General features: G+C 33.1%; 1 protein-coding gene across 11 annotated transcripts in view; it reads left to right on the forward strand.

Annotated features, from left to right (window-relative positions):
* The window catches only part of Ddr (discoidin domain-containing receptor 2), a 671237-nt gene that overhangs the window by 615378 nt on the left and 40156 nt on the right, over positions 1 to 15703 (forward strand). For 5 of the 11 annotated variants that reach the window (XM_074119472.1, XM_074119473.1, XM_074119474.1 and 2 more), the window contains 7 exons: positions 2886 to 3020; positions 6491 to 6711; positions 7890 to 8061; positions 9609 to 9686; positions 10108 to 10286; positions 11232 to 11435; positions 11513 to 11616. In XM_074119472.1, the coding sequence (XP_073975573.1) occupies positions 2886 to 3020; positions 6491 to 6711; positions 7890 to 8061; positions 9609 to 9686; positions 10108 to 10286; positions 11232 to 11435; positions 11513 to 11616 (1093 nt within the window). Of the gene's footprint in view, positions 1 to 2885; positions 3021 to 6490; positions 6712 to 7889; positions 8062 to 9608; positions 9687 to 10092; positions 10287 to 11231; positions 11436 to 11512; positions 11617 to 15703 lie in introns of all 11 variants that reach the window. The other 6 variants (XM_074119475.1, XM_074119476.1, XM_074119477.1 and 3 more) reach the window with 6 other exon arrangements.

Here is a 15703-nt window from a genome sequence, read left to right on the forward strand (position 1 = left end):
CATTATAGAGCGGTACAATTGCAATGATACTTGTTTGACTCCCTAATCAGTCTTTGAGCATTAAAATTTAAGAAAAAATTGTTGAATTTTCACAAACAGGAATTCGTTTACATATTTATCAGGACCTGCAGTTTTGGAATGATTAGCTAACAGGGGAAATAAAGAGAAATTTCTGCTTTTCGATTCTGACAGTGGTAAACTAATGAAAGAGAATGTCGTAATTGGTTGCAAATGAATTCTTTTTGAACTATACTTCCGACATTTACAGTAGTGCCAACATTTTAATAATGGACTATCGATGTTATGAAGTTGTTGTTGCTTCATGATTAGGCAGTGATTGTTGATAGATACTTTGGCACCACACCTTCGGTATCCTAAACTACCTTTTCCAAACTTCAACCAGGATCTCTTTCTTTTCAAGCTGTTAGTTTCACTTTTGAGGTTTTCAAACTTCAACTTCACGAATTTACTTCTTGCTTACAATGCAGAACATCCAATAAAATTTTAGAAGCATCCTACTTTCACATTCTTAAGTGAAGTGGACGAAGATAGAGTATCAAAATTTAACATATGTTTAAAGAACATAGTTTGTTTACAAGAAAACGTATTAAGATAATGTATTTCATAAACAGAGTCAAGAGGTATACTGAAATAATAAAACTAGAACTGACATTTAGTTAATAAAATATTCCAAGTACCCGATCTTACCAGATTTGTTTTATTATTATTATTAAGCAAAAGTTCCATTTTAATTATTAATCTATAAAACTATTATTATCTACTAAATACCAGCGGACAATGAAAGTATGAGAAATGAACAGGGTTAAATTATTTTAAATTACATTGGGAGCCGCCAAGGCTGTCATAATAAATTATACATTTCCTGTACCAATTGGTGGTATATTTCCCATCCGTAATCACACCACCATTGAAGCTAAGCGGACGCTTTTAACCGATCTAGAGGTGACCTAACAATGGGAAGAAGGAAAAAAAATATATCTCTCTTACTATGCCCAATAAAAAGATGGATAATGCACACGGAGAAGCAAAGAAGACAGGATCTCTATTGTTATTAGATAATTCAGGCGACAGATAGACTCCCACACTTGGTGTGTGTACACTACAGGGATTGGATAGATAGGGAGGGAAAATAGTACAACTGAAACATTGATATATCTCTCACGTTAGTAATAACAAGGTGCTGGTATAAATGAGACATACAGTAACAATAGTGATTCAGTAATCATGCAAAACATTATTGTAGTCGCGCCGGCCAGTTATTATTCAAAAAAGGTGTTTAATAGCGCAGTGTTGACAACTTAACCTCGTTTAATTTTTTTTTTTACTCGGATTTAGAAATGTTCATACCTGGGCATTCAGGTCATAAAGGAAACGAAGCGACAGATTTACTGGCCCGGAAAGGAACCTGCAAGGCCGTGGGGCTATAAGGATGATTGTAAGCGTATTAACTGGCCACTGCAGGCTCAGGAAACACATGCATCGCATGGGCCTGGCAGATGATAGCCTTTGCAGGTTCTGTCAGGAAGAGGAGGAAACTGCACTGCACATGTTGTGTCAGTATGAGGGGCTCGTATGGCTAAGGACGTTACTTCTCGGGGAGGAAAAACCAAGGTCTGTGAGCTTTACCCATGAGTCGCTCTGCAGATTTAAGAGTCTGATTAAACGGACGGGTCTAGAGGGTGAGCTTTAGCGTGAAGGGAGCCACAATAGATTAAAAGGGGTCGCAGTGGCGTAGGCCTTGAGGCCGCCCTAGTTTAATCTAATCTAGAAATATTAATTGTAAAATAATTCTTTGGTTAATCGCATTATCATTTCCAGCAGTCTTCACAGATTTTTTTTTCGGCCACCTAAATGATGGACGTTTCGCTGCTGTACATTTCAGGGCACTATTATCAACCATAATGTTAACTAAGGTTCTCGAAGCAAACGTTTTTGTTATAAGCAAATAATAAGGTTTAGCAAATAGATATCTTAAGCAATTGGCCCAAGTTATTTAGCCCCCTTAAGTATCAAGTAGGAAGGCCACCGTATAGTGCAAAATGTGTAATAGTGTTCATCAATACGAGCTAAAATTAAATATTGATAACATTTACAATAAGCAGCGATCTGCAGACAAGAACTGATCGTTTTGTCTGAAGAGATACTTCTAATTGAAAGCTGAATTGTTGAAATAAATATTTGGAAGGTAGATTAAAATCCAAACGATCAGATATCTGAATACTGATATTTAAATATAAATATCAGACAATAAATTGTTGTTATCTCGCATTGGATTTCGTTTTAATTTCATTCTCTTTCCACATTTTGAAGATTTATGGCATTTCTAGAGAGAAATGTTAGTAGTTTTCCCAATACTTTAGATTAGAGCGTTCAGTTCTGTTCAAATAATAGTGCATAAAGCGCTTGCCACCTCTTTAACAGAAATTAAAAACTGATTTCAAAGCGTAATTTAAAACATGTTTAAGCAATAGTAAAAACAAACTTCGAAATTTGCAAATAAATATTGGCAATCTTAAATTACTTTCAATTTTCAAAGATTAAAATAACGTCCTATGAGTTTAAAATTGTATTCTTAAATTTTGTTACACATTTATTCAACTATTTTAGTGGAATACTTTTCAAGTTATTTGACCCAGTCCAACAAAACAAAAAATGTGTTTCTTATTCAGATATTTCTTTTTTACTGAATTGTGTGTTGAGTAATGTGAATCTAACAGCGCTAAACCTTGAATAATGTTCAAGGTATAGCAGTCATAATATTCTATTATTTTTTATTACTATAATTTGTTCATACAATCTTTTAGATTGTAAATTAGCCATCAAATTATTCTAAATTCTTTTTCCTTTTTTTTATTTCACCACAGTGGTGGTTCCTGGTAACATAACTGAAGAGATATATGATAACACCCTTGGACATCCTGTGGACCAGGGAAGAGATGTGCCTCTGCAGAGGGATGCTGTCCATACAACACCTAGTAAAGAAGATACTAAGAAAACAGGTAACATGCAAATGTATACTGGGTGTTCAGCATAAGACTAACGTTTCTTCGGGAATCGATTCTGCTCCGTTTTATAGATATTCTTAATTTTATATTTTTTTCAAGGTATCACTACTTTTTAGCAAACAGTTGCCTATATTTCTCAAACTACTAAAGCTAAAACGATTTCAATAAGCTCATTAGAAAGAAGGTTAAATTTAATTTAAAATAGGCTAATTTATATTTCAAAATCATCATATCAAGTATTTTACATTGTGGCCCAAACATAAGAAATAGCGTTTCTAATTTGTTCCCTAAACTTTGACTTCATTTTTCTCAAAAATATTGTAAGTTTAAAAAGTGCACTACTCATGAGAAACATCTTCATACAACCACCTTTCGAAAGATTTACCATGAATAGTGGTTATTTTTAAAATTGATACAAAAATTTCTTAATAATTACAAAAAAATAGGAAGATGCAGCTGTCAGGTGATGGACAGTTTTGTCGGTAACGAGAGAATACTGTCCGGAGGCCAGTAGTGCACTGAATAAAGTTCTAGGCGTCTACACAACCTCAGATGTTGACGCACCTTAAATGAAAACAATAAAAATGATCCGGTAGGCTTTCGTGACTTTCAAATATTTTGAGTTTCTTGAGAGCGTGGCTTAGCCGACGCTATGGTTTCAAAACGGAAATGGCTTATAAATTCTCAGTCCTTTCAGTGTTAGTTAAAGCAATGGCAGACAAAACAATTTATTTAACATTAAAGAGTTGTCTGAATGTGTATTCTTAGAGGAACGCGCTAAACCGAAGTTCCGATATCGATATAAATTGATTACGCTGATCGCTTCATAAATGTATATTAAAACTGTCCGGTAGGACAGTTGTATAAGGATTGATCGTCAAAAAGTGCACGAAAAAGCATAACGTTAAAAAACACCCAACTTTGACAATTTTTTTCTCTTTTTCTATAAAAGATAAAATTCCCAAATTTTCTTTAAAATATAGGGCAAACCCTCCTTTATAACTGTAATTTTTTTGCAACCCCCCAGACCTAATAGATTTCGAGAAAAAAGTTGCCGAAAATGAGCAAAAACGGCATTTTCAGAAATTGTTGTTGTTGTTCTTCTTCTTGTTGTTGTTGTTACCTTTTTTGTAAACTACGTAGCGCCTAAACGCGAGAACCGATTTTCATGAATGAGGTGACATTCGATTCGGAATTTTATGTAGATGTGCCTTTTGGGGGTCTCCTCGCTGTACACCGAATTAGAGAGGAGTTAGCCCCCTTTATGTAAGGCCCCCTCCAAAATTATTATTACTAATTACTCTGTAAATCTTAGCCCGATTTTGATAAAATTTGGTAGGATGATAGAGTTAGGGCTCCCCTACGTAACATTAAAGCGGCGATCTGCTCTTACACTAGTTAAGGGGAAGTATAGCAATCGTTTCAAATTATCGACAAGTGAACTGATTTTCATGAATGAAGTGTCATTCGAATCGAAATTTTGTACAGATTTGCACTTTAAAAGTCTCGTCGCTACGCCTTATATGGAGGGGAGTTTGCCCCACCCAAGTAAGGCCGTTTCTAAAACTATTATTACCAATATTTCTATAACGCTTTGTCCGATTTTGATAAAATTTAGCACGAAGAAGTGATTAAAGCTCCTCTACATGGCTGTGAAGTGCCATCATGCTCTTACACCTACTAAGAGGAAGTACTGAAATCGTTAAAATTATCAATGGGTGAACCTATTTACATTAATGAATTGTCGTTCGATTCAAAATCTTTGCCTCTTTGCCTTTTAGGGAGAAGTACTGTAATCGCCCGTTTATTTTTCTTACTCCTCTTAAAAGGAAGGTCTGAAATCGCAGTTTAAATTTGCTTTTTACGTACAAATACCTTCCTATTTTATATAAAAAGGCTTTCTCAAAAAAATTGTTATTGAGGATGGTTTGGGGACCGCAACTATAATCATTCTTTAAAAAGATCTCTCCAGTGGTAGTTACGGTTCCTACTTAACACCTTATCAGGTTATAATGATAGAATTGCTTATTCCAAATTTAAAAAAAACAGTAAAGCAGATATGTAACTTAGCAAAATAGACAAAAATGAAAATCTATCCAAAAGGTACAAAAATCTCCTTAACAAAAACAGTTTAAAAAGTTAAGTATAAGGGTTGATTAAACGCCAAAAGGTACACACATCAGCAAGTACCCAACATTTCATTCAAGCTTAGTTGATATAATTTAAGTAATTTTGCTGCATTAACTTTTCCTTCACATTTTTTAGAATTTATTAGATGTCACAGAACCTTATGCTGGCCATTTTCATCTACAAAATATATGTTCAAGTAGCACTGTAGATTGACTGTAATATCTATTAATCTATAATAATCAAACTATTAATTACAGGTTAAAAAGAAAACGTTATAAAAAATAAAAAAAATTACGAGGCTACAAAATTTAAAAACTTTTTTAAAAAAATGCTTACACCAACATACATCAATGATTTCGATTATTTTATTTTTAATAAAAATCGTCTGTTTAAGTTTATTCTTCGATTAAAGTAATTGTTACTTTATGTAGTAGTCAAACGTGTATAATAATAGGTAATAATTATCTGGCTTTATCGCAAATAATATAGTTTTCTTCAATCACACTCTCAATGTAGCTGTTCTTCTCACAATGTTATATATATGTTATGTAATATAAAATAAATAAGTATTGCATACTTTTAGGACAGCTAATTATTCCAGTATTTTACTGTAAGTAAAATTAAATTACAATTGAGAAATGAATAATTGTTGTTGAATAATGTACTTGTTATTAACTGTGTGGTATTTGTGCTCACGAATATTTCGGTAAGACGAATTCAAGTCTGAAATATTGTTTTAGATCCTCCGTGATTCAAATTTAAACAGTAGCCGACTCTAACTTTGTCTTTTTCTACTTTAACATGCATGTATAAGACGTGACAACTTCAGAATAAAGGGCATATTAAAGATAAATCAGAAGAATAATTTGGAATAGAGTTAAAATAAAGTACCTATTTAAAAACGAAGATATAATATACATTTTATCATAATTATAAAAAAAAAATATTATGAATGAACTGGCCAGCATAAGGGTCTGTGACATCTAATAAATTCTAAAAAATGTGAAGGAAAAGTTAATGCAGCAAAATTACTTAAATTATATCAACTAAGCTTGAATGAAATGTTGGGTACTTGCTGATTTGTGTACCTTTTGGCGTTTAATCAACCCTTATACTTAACTTTTTAAACTGTAAGTTTTTGTTAAGGAGATATATATATATACATAAACCGTCTGTAATGTTGTGATCTTTAATCGCTGAGTATACAAAGAAGTCGTTTCAACAACCAAGTTGCAGTACGTAACTTGCGTACCAAGTCATTAATCTTTTCTAATGTGGATTATTTATCATTATTACATTAGTATTAATTTTCGATTGTCTATTTATATTCGTAGGTAATGGTGTAAATTTAGGCGGAGGAGGTCTGGCAGGAGGAACTGGTGGCAGTGGCAGTGCCAAAGAGCCAGAATCCCGTCAGCTGATTGGTTTACTAATTGGAGCTTTAACTTCGGTAATTCTTTTGTTAATGGCCGCAATAGCTTTCATAGTGTTCAGGACAAGAAGGATGAAAACAAGTCAACACACGCGTCCTGATCAATTTCCTGCTGAAAAAAATGTAAGATTCATTTTCTTTTGTATAGCTTAGTGTGTTTTTACAAAACCTGATGGATAATAATGTATATGTATATTTAAAAATACTGATAATATCTCAATTTTTCGTTCACTTAATATTGATCGAAGCTTAGCGAGAAACAGATTGGTTAGTTTGGTACTGGGATCAAGTGGCCTTACAATATTCCAGACTATAACAACCCGCTATAATGTCTCCAATTTCTTGAACGAGGTCTTTATGAAAGCGAACCATAGGCAGACTCTAGCCAGCCAATACGTACCGTCACTGGACATTGATTTTTTTTTTTCCGGAATGACAAGATCCAAGCATCAAAACCTGACGACAATCGAGGGAGACATATTTTGTGCATTTAACTATTCTTATTGCAACTGATTTTGTCTTTTTGATCTATCCCACTATTTCTAAATGAAATAGCTGCTGTTAAATGATAAGCAACTTTGGTAAAGCTAGAAATTTTGTTAAATGATTCATTTTTTAGGTTTCGTTTATTGAGAAAAAAATAGCTGTTTGATTAAAAAATATCCTCAATTCATACTTACGCAAAATCACCCGAATTTATAGATTCTTACATCACTAATTAACTAAGTTTTTTGTTTTTTTTTAATTATGTATAAAATTTAAAATTTTAAGCTTTATATGAAGTGATCTGATCAATTTGCTTTTCTAGCTTGGTTCTTTAAACAAAACGTTGACTAATTTTATTCTTAGCTCAAAGATTCAGTGAATCGGACAGCTTTAAATTATTAAAACTGTCCGGTAGAACAGTTGTATAAGAGTCGATTATACGAATGTTTTGAACGGTAGTGACAAGGGTGCGAATAGTGGCCCGTCAACAGGAGCTTCTTGAGTTTACGACTTAACCATACAGATTGAATCAACCAGAAGTTGACTAAAGTGTTCATTTTCATCAATAAATTAAGCGCTTGTTTTTGCAAATTATTAATAATACTATAACAATTTAATAGTATATTTGAAAACTACCAGAAAGAGGAACAAATTCCGAACAGGTAAAAGAAAAAACGAAAACATAAATTGGTGACTGAATTTAAATAAAATCAATGAACTATTTTATTTTATTGTCAGACGGATTATTATTTTTTTTTATATTTCTTTGATGACCAAAAGAATTATTTATAACTTCAATAAGTAAACATGTTTAGGAACTGCAGTTGCGTGGTAAGATGAATTCTAACGGGCATGTGTATGGTCAGGTATCCATGGAAGAACCAGAGAAGAATATTGTATATCATGAGCCATTCGTCAATCACATTAACATGTATGGATTTCAGAATAGTCAAATCAAAAGAAATCTTCATACCCCAGATTATACTGGTAAGAATTATAAATATTTATTTAATTTTAAATCAATCAGTAAAAAAAAAAAAAAAAAAAATGAAGTGTGCTATTTTTCCCATCAAATACGGTTGCGCGTTAATTATTATTGCTATGGTTTTTTGCTCTTCTGCTTTTCTTTGTGCAAGGCTAAAGCTTTTAATACTGATCAGAAAGATTTTACTCTTTTTTTTTTTTTTAATTAAATTTATAAAGTTTTGTTAATTACTGTTAAGAGCATAATTAAAAAAAAAATTGAACTACTTAATGGGTTGGTTGGAGAAATCTGCTTGCAAGCACACTTTTTTCATTTTAGTATTTTTTAGTTATCGTATTTGATCGAAGTAAAGGTATTTTTAAAGTATAATATTATAGGTAAAGTACAATAGATAAGACAATACATATATCATTTGAACAAAAATAAATTAATTATTTTAACCAGTTAAGCGTGGAGTTTAATGTTTTAAAAAACCCACAATGTGCGGAATTAAAATCAGACCATGACGTGTATACACGTCGTACGCAGGGCAAAACAACCAAAAGTTTGTAACGTCATAATAGTCACTGGTAGCACTTTTTCTGCAATCTCTGTGGGCTTGAGATTATAGAGCATTCTGTGCATTTCAAAATTTTCCATCGCTTCACGTATGCATTGCCTCAGTTAACTAGGGACACAAAATCTTTTACAAGGAAGAAAAGAGCTTTGAATTCTATACAAAATGAAATCATGCTCGTACTGAGATCTGAACCTCTATCTGAGGTATAAACGGCATTGCACAAGGGTTGAGAGCTTCTATTTGTGTGCGTAATTCCCCAATCTCTAATGCGGAGACCGAACATGTACCAACCACTTATCTTTTAGCTGACTCCCACCGCAGTTCTATTGGTAAGATAAAGGAAACATCCCACCAAATAATATTCTTATTGTATTTTATTAAAATCACGAGTTTTTATAGTTAATGGCAATTCCACAACGAGTATACACGTCGAACGCACCGTAATAGGAGATTTGGTTTGACGAGTATACACGTCAAACAAGCTTAACTGGTTAATAAAGCCTGATAAAAGTGATCTATTTAATACAGTTCTACTAACCAGCCCGAATCAAATTTCTCCAGTGTCCAGGTGCTCCTCAATGCGAATAAAAGTTGCAATTGAACCCTAACATATTTCACAATCCAAAAATTTTGCTCTTTCAATTGATACGGGCTCAGTTTTATATCGAAGAATTGCAATTAAGAGATTGTTTTCAACCATTCGACTATACAGCCTCATAACCTGTAACCGTCAGGTGCATATTTACAATTCCAAATTGAAATAATTAGCATAAAATAAAGATTGCAAAATGAAAACTGGCAAAAAAATCTTTTTTGTTTTACTTTGGACTTTACCTCATTGCTTTAAGATGTTTTTAATAGTTTTCTCTTCTCAATACTCTTAAATTTTGATTTCAGTTATTCAACGAGCTTATTAAAACAAAAAACAAATATTTATGTAAAAATAAAAACTTTATTCTTTGATTCTGACAATTATTAACTATCTTGTAGGGTTCGGAAATATCAGCACCTGGCCTTATGGTAGCTATGTTTTCTTGGATGAAATTATTCATAATTATTCGAAAGCATGTAATTAGAATTTATTGTACTGAAATATTTTAGTATCTTGCGCTTAGTTTCTTTTAAAACTAATGAAAAAGAAATGAAAGCTTTTTAACCAATAATTTTGGTATAATTATTAGTTTCCCATTACATTTTGTTGGCTTAATATTTTACTTCATTATTCTTTATAAGCTTGTGTACATAAGAACTTATCAACTTTTATATGCATGGACAATACGAAATTATGTTTTTACATCTTGATATTCCTTCATTTTTACCATTAGTTTTGTCTTATTCTATATATACTTTATTTTTTATTTTTTGTAAATACGATTTTTATTTTATTCCTTTTTTTTTTTTTGTTATTTAGTATCTCAGTTTAGGATTAGAATGCAATAACCAATATGGGAAGCTAATGCTATTGTGATTGTAGATGTGCCTGATATAGTGCAGGAGTATGCAGTGCCACTTGTGAATGCACCAGTTGGAACACAAGGGTTTCATGGAAACGCTGTACCACCGGCTACGCCCATGAGAACACTTCCACCATTGCATAACTTTTTCCCAAAGCCGCCTCCAGTTCCACCACCTCCAGAGAAATATTATGCTGCCACAGAGATCGTACAGGTGATTATTGATTTTTACTAGTTGGCAAAACCAACTGAATTACATAAAAAGAATAATTTGCCTTCAGTATAATACTTCCACTCCTCAGTTTTCGAACTCCGATAGATACTGGAATAGCCTTCAGCTGGTCGGTTACAGCCGTTTGAATGTTTTCGACTGTCCCAAAATGAGTTCCATTGAGGTGATTTTTAAACTTCGGGAAGAGAAAAAAGTCACAAGGACTCAAGTCAGGCGAATAAGGAGGCTGAGGAGCCACAGGAATTTTTTTACTGGCCAAAAACTCGTTTATTGAAACATCAAGAACAAGTTGGTGTTGCATTACGATAATGCTCCTTGTCACACAGCAATTTCAATAAACGAGTTTTGGGCCAGTAAAAACATTCCTGTGGCTCCTCAGTCTCCTTATTCGCCTGACTTGAGTCCTTGTGACTTTTTTCTCTTCCCGAAGTTGAAAAATCACCTCAAGGGAACTCAGTCAAAAACATTCAAACGGCTGTAACCAACCAGCTGAAGGCTATTCCAGTATCGGAGTTCGAGCACTGCTATAAGGAGTGGAAGAAACGTCCCAGCGCTGTGTGGCTTCATAAAGAAGTTATTTTGAAGGTGACAATATAGAATCGTAATTCTTTTTGAATAAAACAATTTAAAAAAATCAGTCCCATTACTTAATTTACAGACCTCTTATGTATCAGTTAAGTGTAAAGTATGGGCAAAGAAAAATTATTTTGAATAAATAATTATGAATTATTTATTATTTACTTTATTTGCAGTACAAATTAACTCAAATCTCGAATCGTCCATTTGGTAAATACTATTCATTGAACAATATGTACTCTTTTCTGTGGAGTCCATGAAAATTTCATAGCATAAACGAAATACATTTTAGATTTTAAGTTCTGAGTAAACACTTTCGTGAGTATTAATACTTGAACGCTATTGTTACAGAAAGCTCCACCAGTACCACTGTCACCTCCGCCTTCAGTTCCGCCCTCTGTTGGAGCCAGTAGTTCAACTTCATCATATGGCCAACTAATGAGTCCACCTGCATTAGATCAAGATGAAGAACAAGATTTAGATCTTACTCTTCATGATTTTCCTAGAAGAGATCTTAAATATGCTAATAAATTAGGTGTTGGTACTTTTGGAGAGGTAATAATTATTTTAAAAGATTTATGGAACAATTGTATCAAAAACTATTAAATAACGTGATCACTTACTTTTACCAGGTACATTTGTTCGAAATGCTAAGAACACCAAACTGGGTGAGATCAAATTCATGTAAATATGTCGCTGTAAAAGTACTTCGTAAAGGATCGCCGGATGATCTGAGGTATTTTTTTTTTTCATTTAAAATAACAAAGTAATACTTTTTAATAATAGCAATTTCTGTTATTATTGTAATGTATCAGCAGATTTTGGTAATTTAATCAGTCACGTTTTCAGCTCCAATGAAAAATAAGTTAGAACAAAATTAAAACATTCCAATTACAAATCAATTGGCGTTAAAACGCGTCAAGCGGGAAAGCGATTACTAAATGTTTCTTTCAGCCAGTATCGCACAATTTTATCGAAAAAAGTACCAAAGATTTTTCCAGATTTGTTTAAATCTTTTCAATCAATTATTCAATTGAGCTGTTATTTTTAAGAGTAGTATAAGTCCAATTTTTTAAAAAAAGGAGTTAATGGTAATTTCAGTAAAATTTCAGTAAGTAACAGAATACGAATAATCTATTGTTCACTGTGGGAGTTATAAGAGCCCCATTTCACAGCAAAACCATGACCCAAAAAAATTTCAACTCTCAACATCTTCTCAACTAACAGATCTGTACTCAAGAAAACAATAGCATACTACTCAGTAAAACAGAGTGTGTAAGAGCACAAAATTTCATACGAATAATTTGTTGTTTACTATGGGAGTTATAAGGGCCTTATTTCACAGCAAAACCATGACCCAAAAAAAATTCAACTCTCAATATCTTCTCAACTAACGGATCTGTACTCAAGAAAACTATAGCATACTACTCAGTAAAACAGAGTGTGTAACAGCAGAAAATTTCATACGAATAATTTGTTGTTTACTATGGGAGTTTTAAGGGCCTTATTTCACAGCAAAAACATGACCCAAAAAAAATTCAACTCTCAATATCTTCTCAACTAACGGATCTGTACTCAAAAAAACTATAGCAAACTACTCAGTAAAACAGAGTATGTAAGAGCACAAAATTTCATACGAATAATTTGTTGTTTACTGTGGGAGTTATAAGGGCCTTATTTCACAGCAAAACCATGACCCAAAAAAAATTCAACTCTAAATATCTTCTCAACTAACGGATCTGTACTCAAGAAAACTATAGCATACTACTCAGTAAAACAGAGTGTGTAACAGCACAAAATTTCATACAAATAATTTGTTGTTTACTGTGGGAGTTATAAGGGCCTTATTTCACAGCAAAACCATGACCCAAAAAAATTTCAACTCTCAATATCTTCTCAACTAACGGATCTGTACTCAAGAAAACAATAGCATACTACTCAGTAAAACAGAGTGTGTAAGAGCACAAAATTTCATACGAATAATCTGTTGTTTACTGTGGGAGTTATAAGAGCCCCATTTCACAGCAAAACCATGACCCAAAAAAATGTCAACTCTCAATATCTTCTCAAATAATGGATCTGTACTCAAGAAAACTATAGCATACTACTCAGTAAAACAGAGTGTGTAAGAGCACAAAATTTCATGCGAATAATCTGTTGTTTACTGTGGGAGTTATAAGGGCCCCATTTCACAGCAAAACCATGACCCAAAAAAATTTCAACTCTCAATATCTTCTTAAATAATGGATCTGTACTCAAGAAAACTATAGCATACTACTCAGTAAAACAGAGTGTGTAACAGCACAAAATTTCATACGAATAATTTGTTGTTTACTGTGGGAGTTATAAGGGCCTTATTTCACAGCAAAACCATGACCCAAAAAAATTTCAACTCTCAATATCTTCTCAACTGACGGATGTGTTCTCAAGAAAACTATAGCATACTACTCAGTAAAACAGAGTGTGTAACAGCACAAAATTTCATACGAATTATCTGTTGTTTACTGTGGGAGTTATAAGGGCCCCATTTCACAGCAAAACCATGACCAAAAAAAATTTCAACTGTCAATATCTTCTCAACTAACGGATGTGTACTCAAGAAACCTGTAGCATACTACTCAGTAAAACAGAGTGTGTAAGAGCACAAAATTTCATACGAATAATTTGTTGTTTACTGTGGGAGTTATAAGGGCCTTATTTCACAGCAAAACCATGACCCAAAAAAAATTCAACTCTCAATATCTTCTCAACTAACGGATCTGTACTCAAGAAAACTATAGCATACTACTCAGTAAAACAGAGTGTGTAACAGCAGAAAATTTCATACGAATAATTTGTTGTTTACTATGGGAGTTTTAAGGGCCTTATTTCACAGCAAAAACATGACCCAAAAAAAATTCAACTCTCAATATCTTCTCAACTAACGGATCTGTACTCAAGAAAACTATAGCAAACTACTCAGTAAAACAGAGTGTGTAACAGCACAAAATTTCAAACGAATAATTTGTTGTTTACTGTGGGAGTTATAAGGGCCTTATTTCACAGCAGAACCATGACCCAAAAAAAATTCAACTCTGAATATCTTCTCAACTAACGGATCTGTACTCAAGAAAACAATAGCATACTACTCAGTAAAACAGAGTGTGTAACAGCACAAAATTTCATACGAATAATTTGTTGTTTACTGTGGGAGTTATAAGGGCCTTATTTCACAGCAAAACCAAGACCCAAAAAAATTTCAACTCTCAATATCTTCTCAACTGACGGATGTGTTCTCAAGAAAACTATAGCATACTACTCAGTAAAACAGAGTGTGTAACAGCACAAAATTTCATACGAATAATCTGTAGTTTACTGTGGGAGTTATAAGGGCCCCATTTCACAGCAAAACCATGACCCAAAAAAATTTCAACTGTCAATATCTTCTCAACTAACGGATGTGTACTCAAGAAACCTGTAGCATACTACTCAGTAAAACAGAGTATGTAAGAGCACAAAATTTCATACGAATAATTTGTTGTTTACTGTGGGAGTTATAAGGGCCTTATTTCACAGCAAAACCATGACCCAAAAAAAATTCAACTCTAAATATCTTCTCAACTAACGGATCTGTACTCAAGAAAACTATAGCATACTACTCAGTAAAACAGAGTGTGTAACAGCACAAAATTTCATACAAATAATTTGTTGTTTACTGTGGGAGTTATAAGGGCCTTATTTCACAGCAAAACCATGACCCAAAAAAATTTCAACTCTCAATATCTTCTCAACTAACGGATCTGTACTCAAGAAAACAATAGCATACTACTCAGTAAAACAGAGTGTGTAAGAGCACAAAATTTCATACGAATAATCTGTTGTTTACTGTGGGAGTTATAAGAGCCCCATTTCACAGCAAAACCATGACCCAAAAAAATGTCAACTCTCAATATCTTCTCAAATAATGGATCTGTACTCAAGAAAACTATAGCATACTACTCAGTAAAACAGAGTGTGTAAGAGCACAAAATTTCATGCGAATAATCTGTTGTTTACTGTGGGAGTTATAAGGGCCCCATTTCACAGCAAAACCATGACCCAAAAAAATTTCAACTCTCAATATCTTCTTAAATAATGGATCTGTACTCAAGAAAACTATAGCATACTACTCAGTAAAACAGAGTGTGTAACAGCACAAAATTTCATACGAATAATTTGTTGTTTACTGTGGGAGTTATAAGGGCCTTATTTCACAGCAAAACCAAGACCCAAAAAAATTTCAACTCTCAATATCTTCTCAACTGACGGATGTGTTCTCAAGAAAACTATAGCATACTACTCAGTAAAACAGAGTGTGTAACAGCACAAAATTTCATACGAATAATCTGTAGTTTACTGTGGGAGTTATAAGGGCCCCATTTCACAGCAAAACCATGACCCAAAAAAATTTCAACTGTCAATATCTTCTCAACTAACGGATGTGTACTCAAGAAACCTGTAGCATACTACTCAGTAAAACAGAGTATGTAAGAGCACAAAATTTCATACGAATAATTTGTTGTTTACTGTGGGAGTTATAAGGGCCTTATTTCACAGCAAAACCATGACCCAAAAAAATTTCAACTCTCAATATCTTCTCAACTGACGGATGTGTTCTCAAGAAAACTATAGCATACTACTCAGTAAAACAGAGTGTGTAACTGCACAAAATTTCATACAAATAATTTGTTGTTTACTGTGGGAGTTATAAGGGCCTTATTTCACAGCAAAACCATGACCCAAAAAAATTTCAACTCTCAATATCTTCTCAACTAACGGATCTGTACTCAAGAAAACAATAGCAT

The sequence above is a fragment of the Rhodnius prolixus genome, unplaced genomic scaffold (genome assembly GCF_049639745.1).
Source record: "Rhodnius prolixus isolate KJV_2025 unplaced genomic scaffold, Rpr scaffold_2, whole genome shotgun sequence".
NCBI lineage: Eukaryota > Metazoa > Arthropoda > Insecta > Hemiptera > Reduviidae > Rhodnius > Rhodnius prolixus.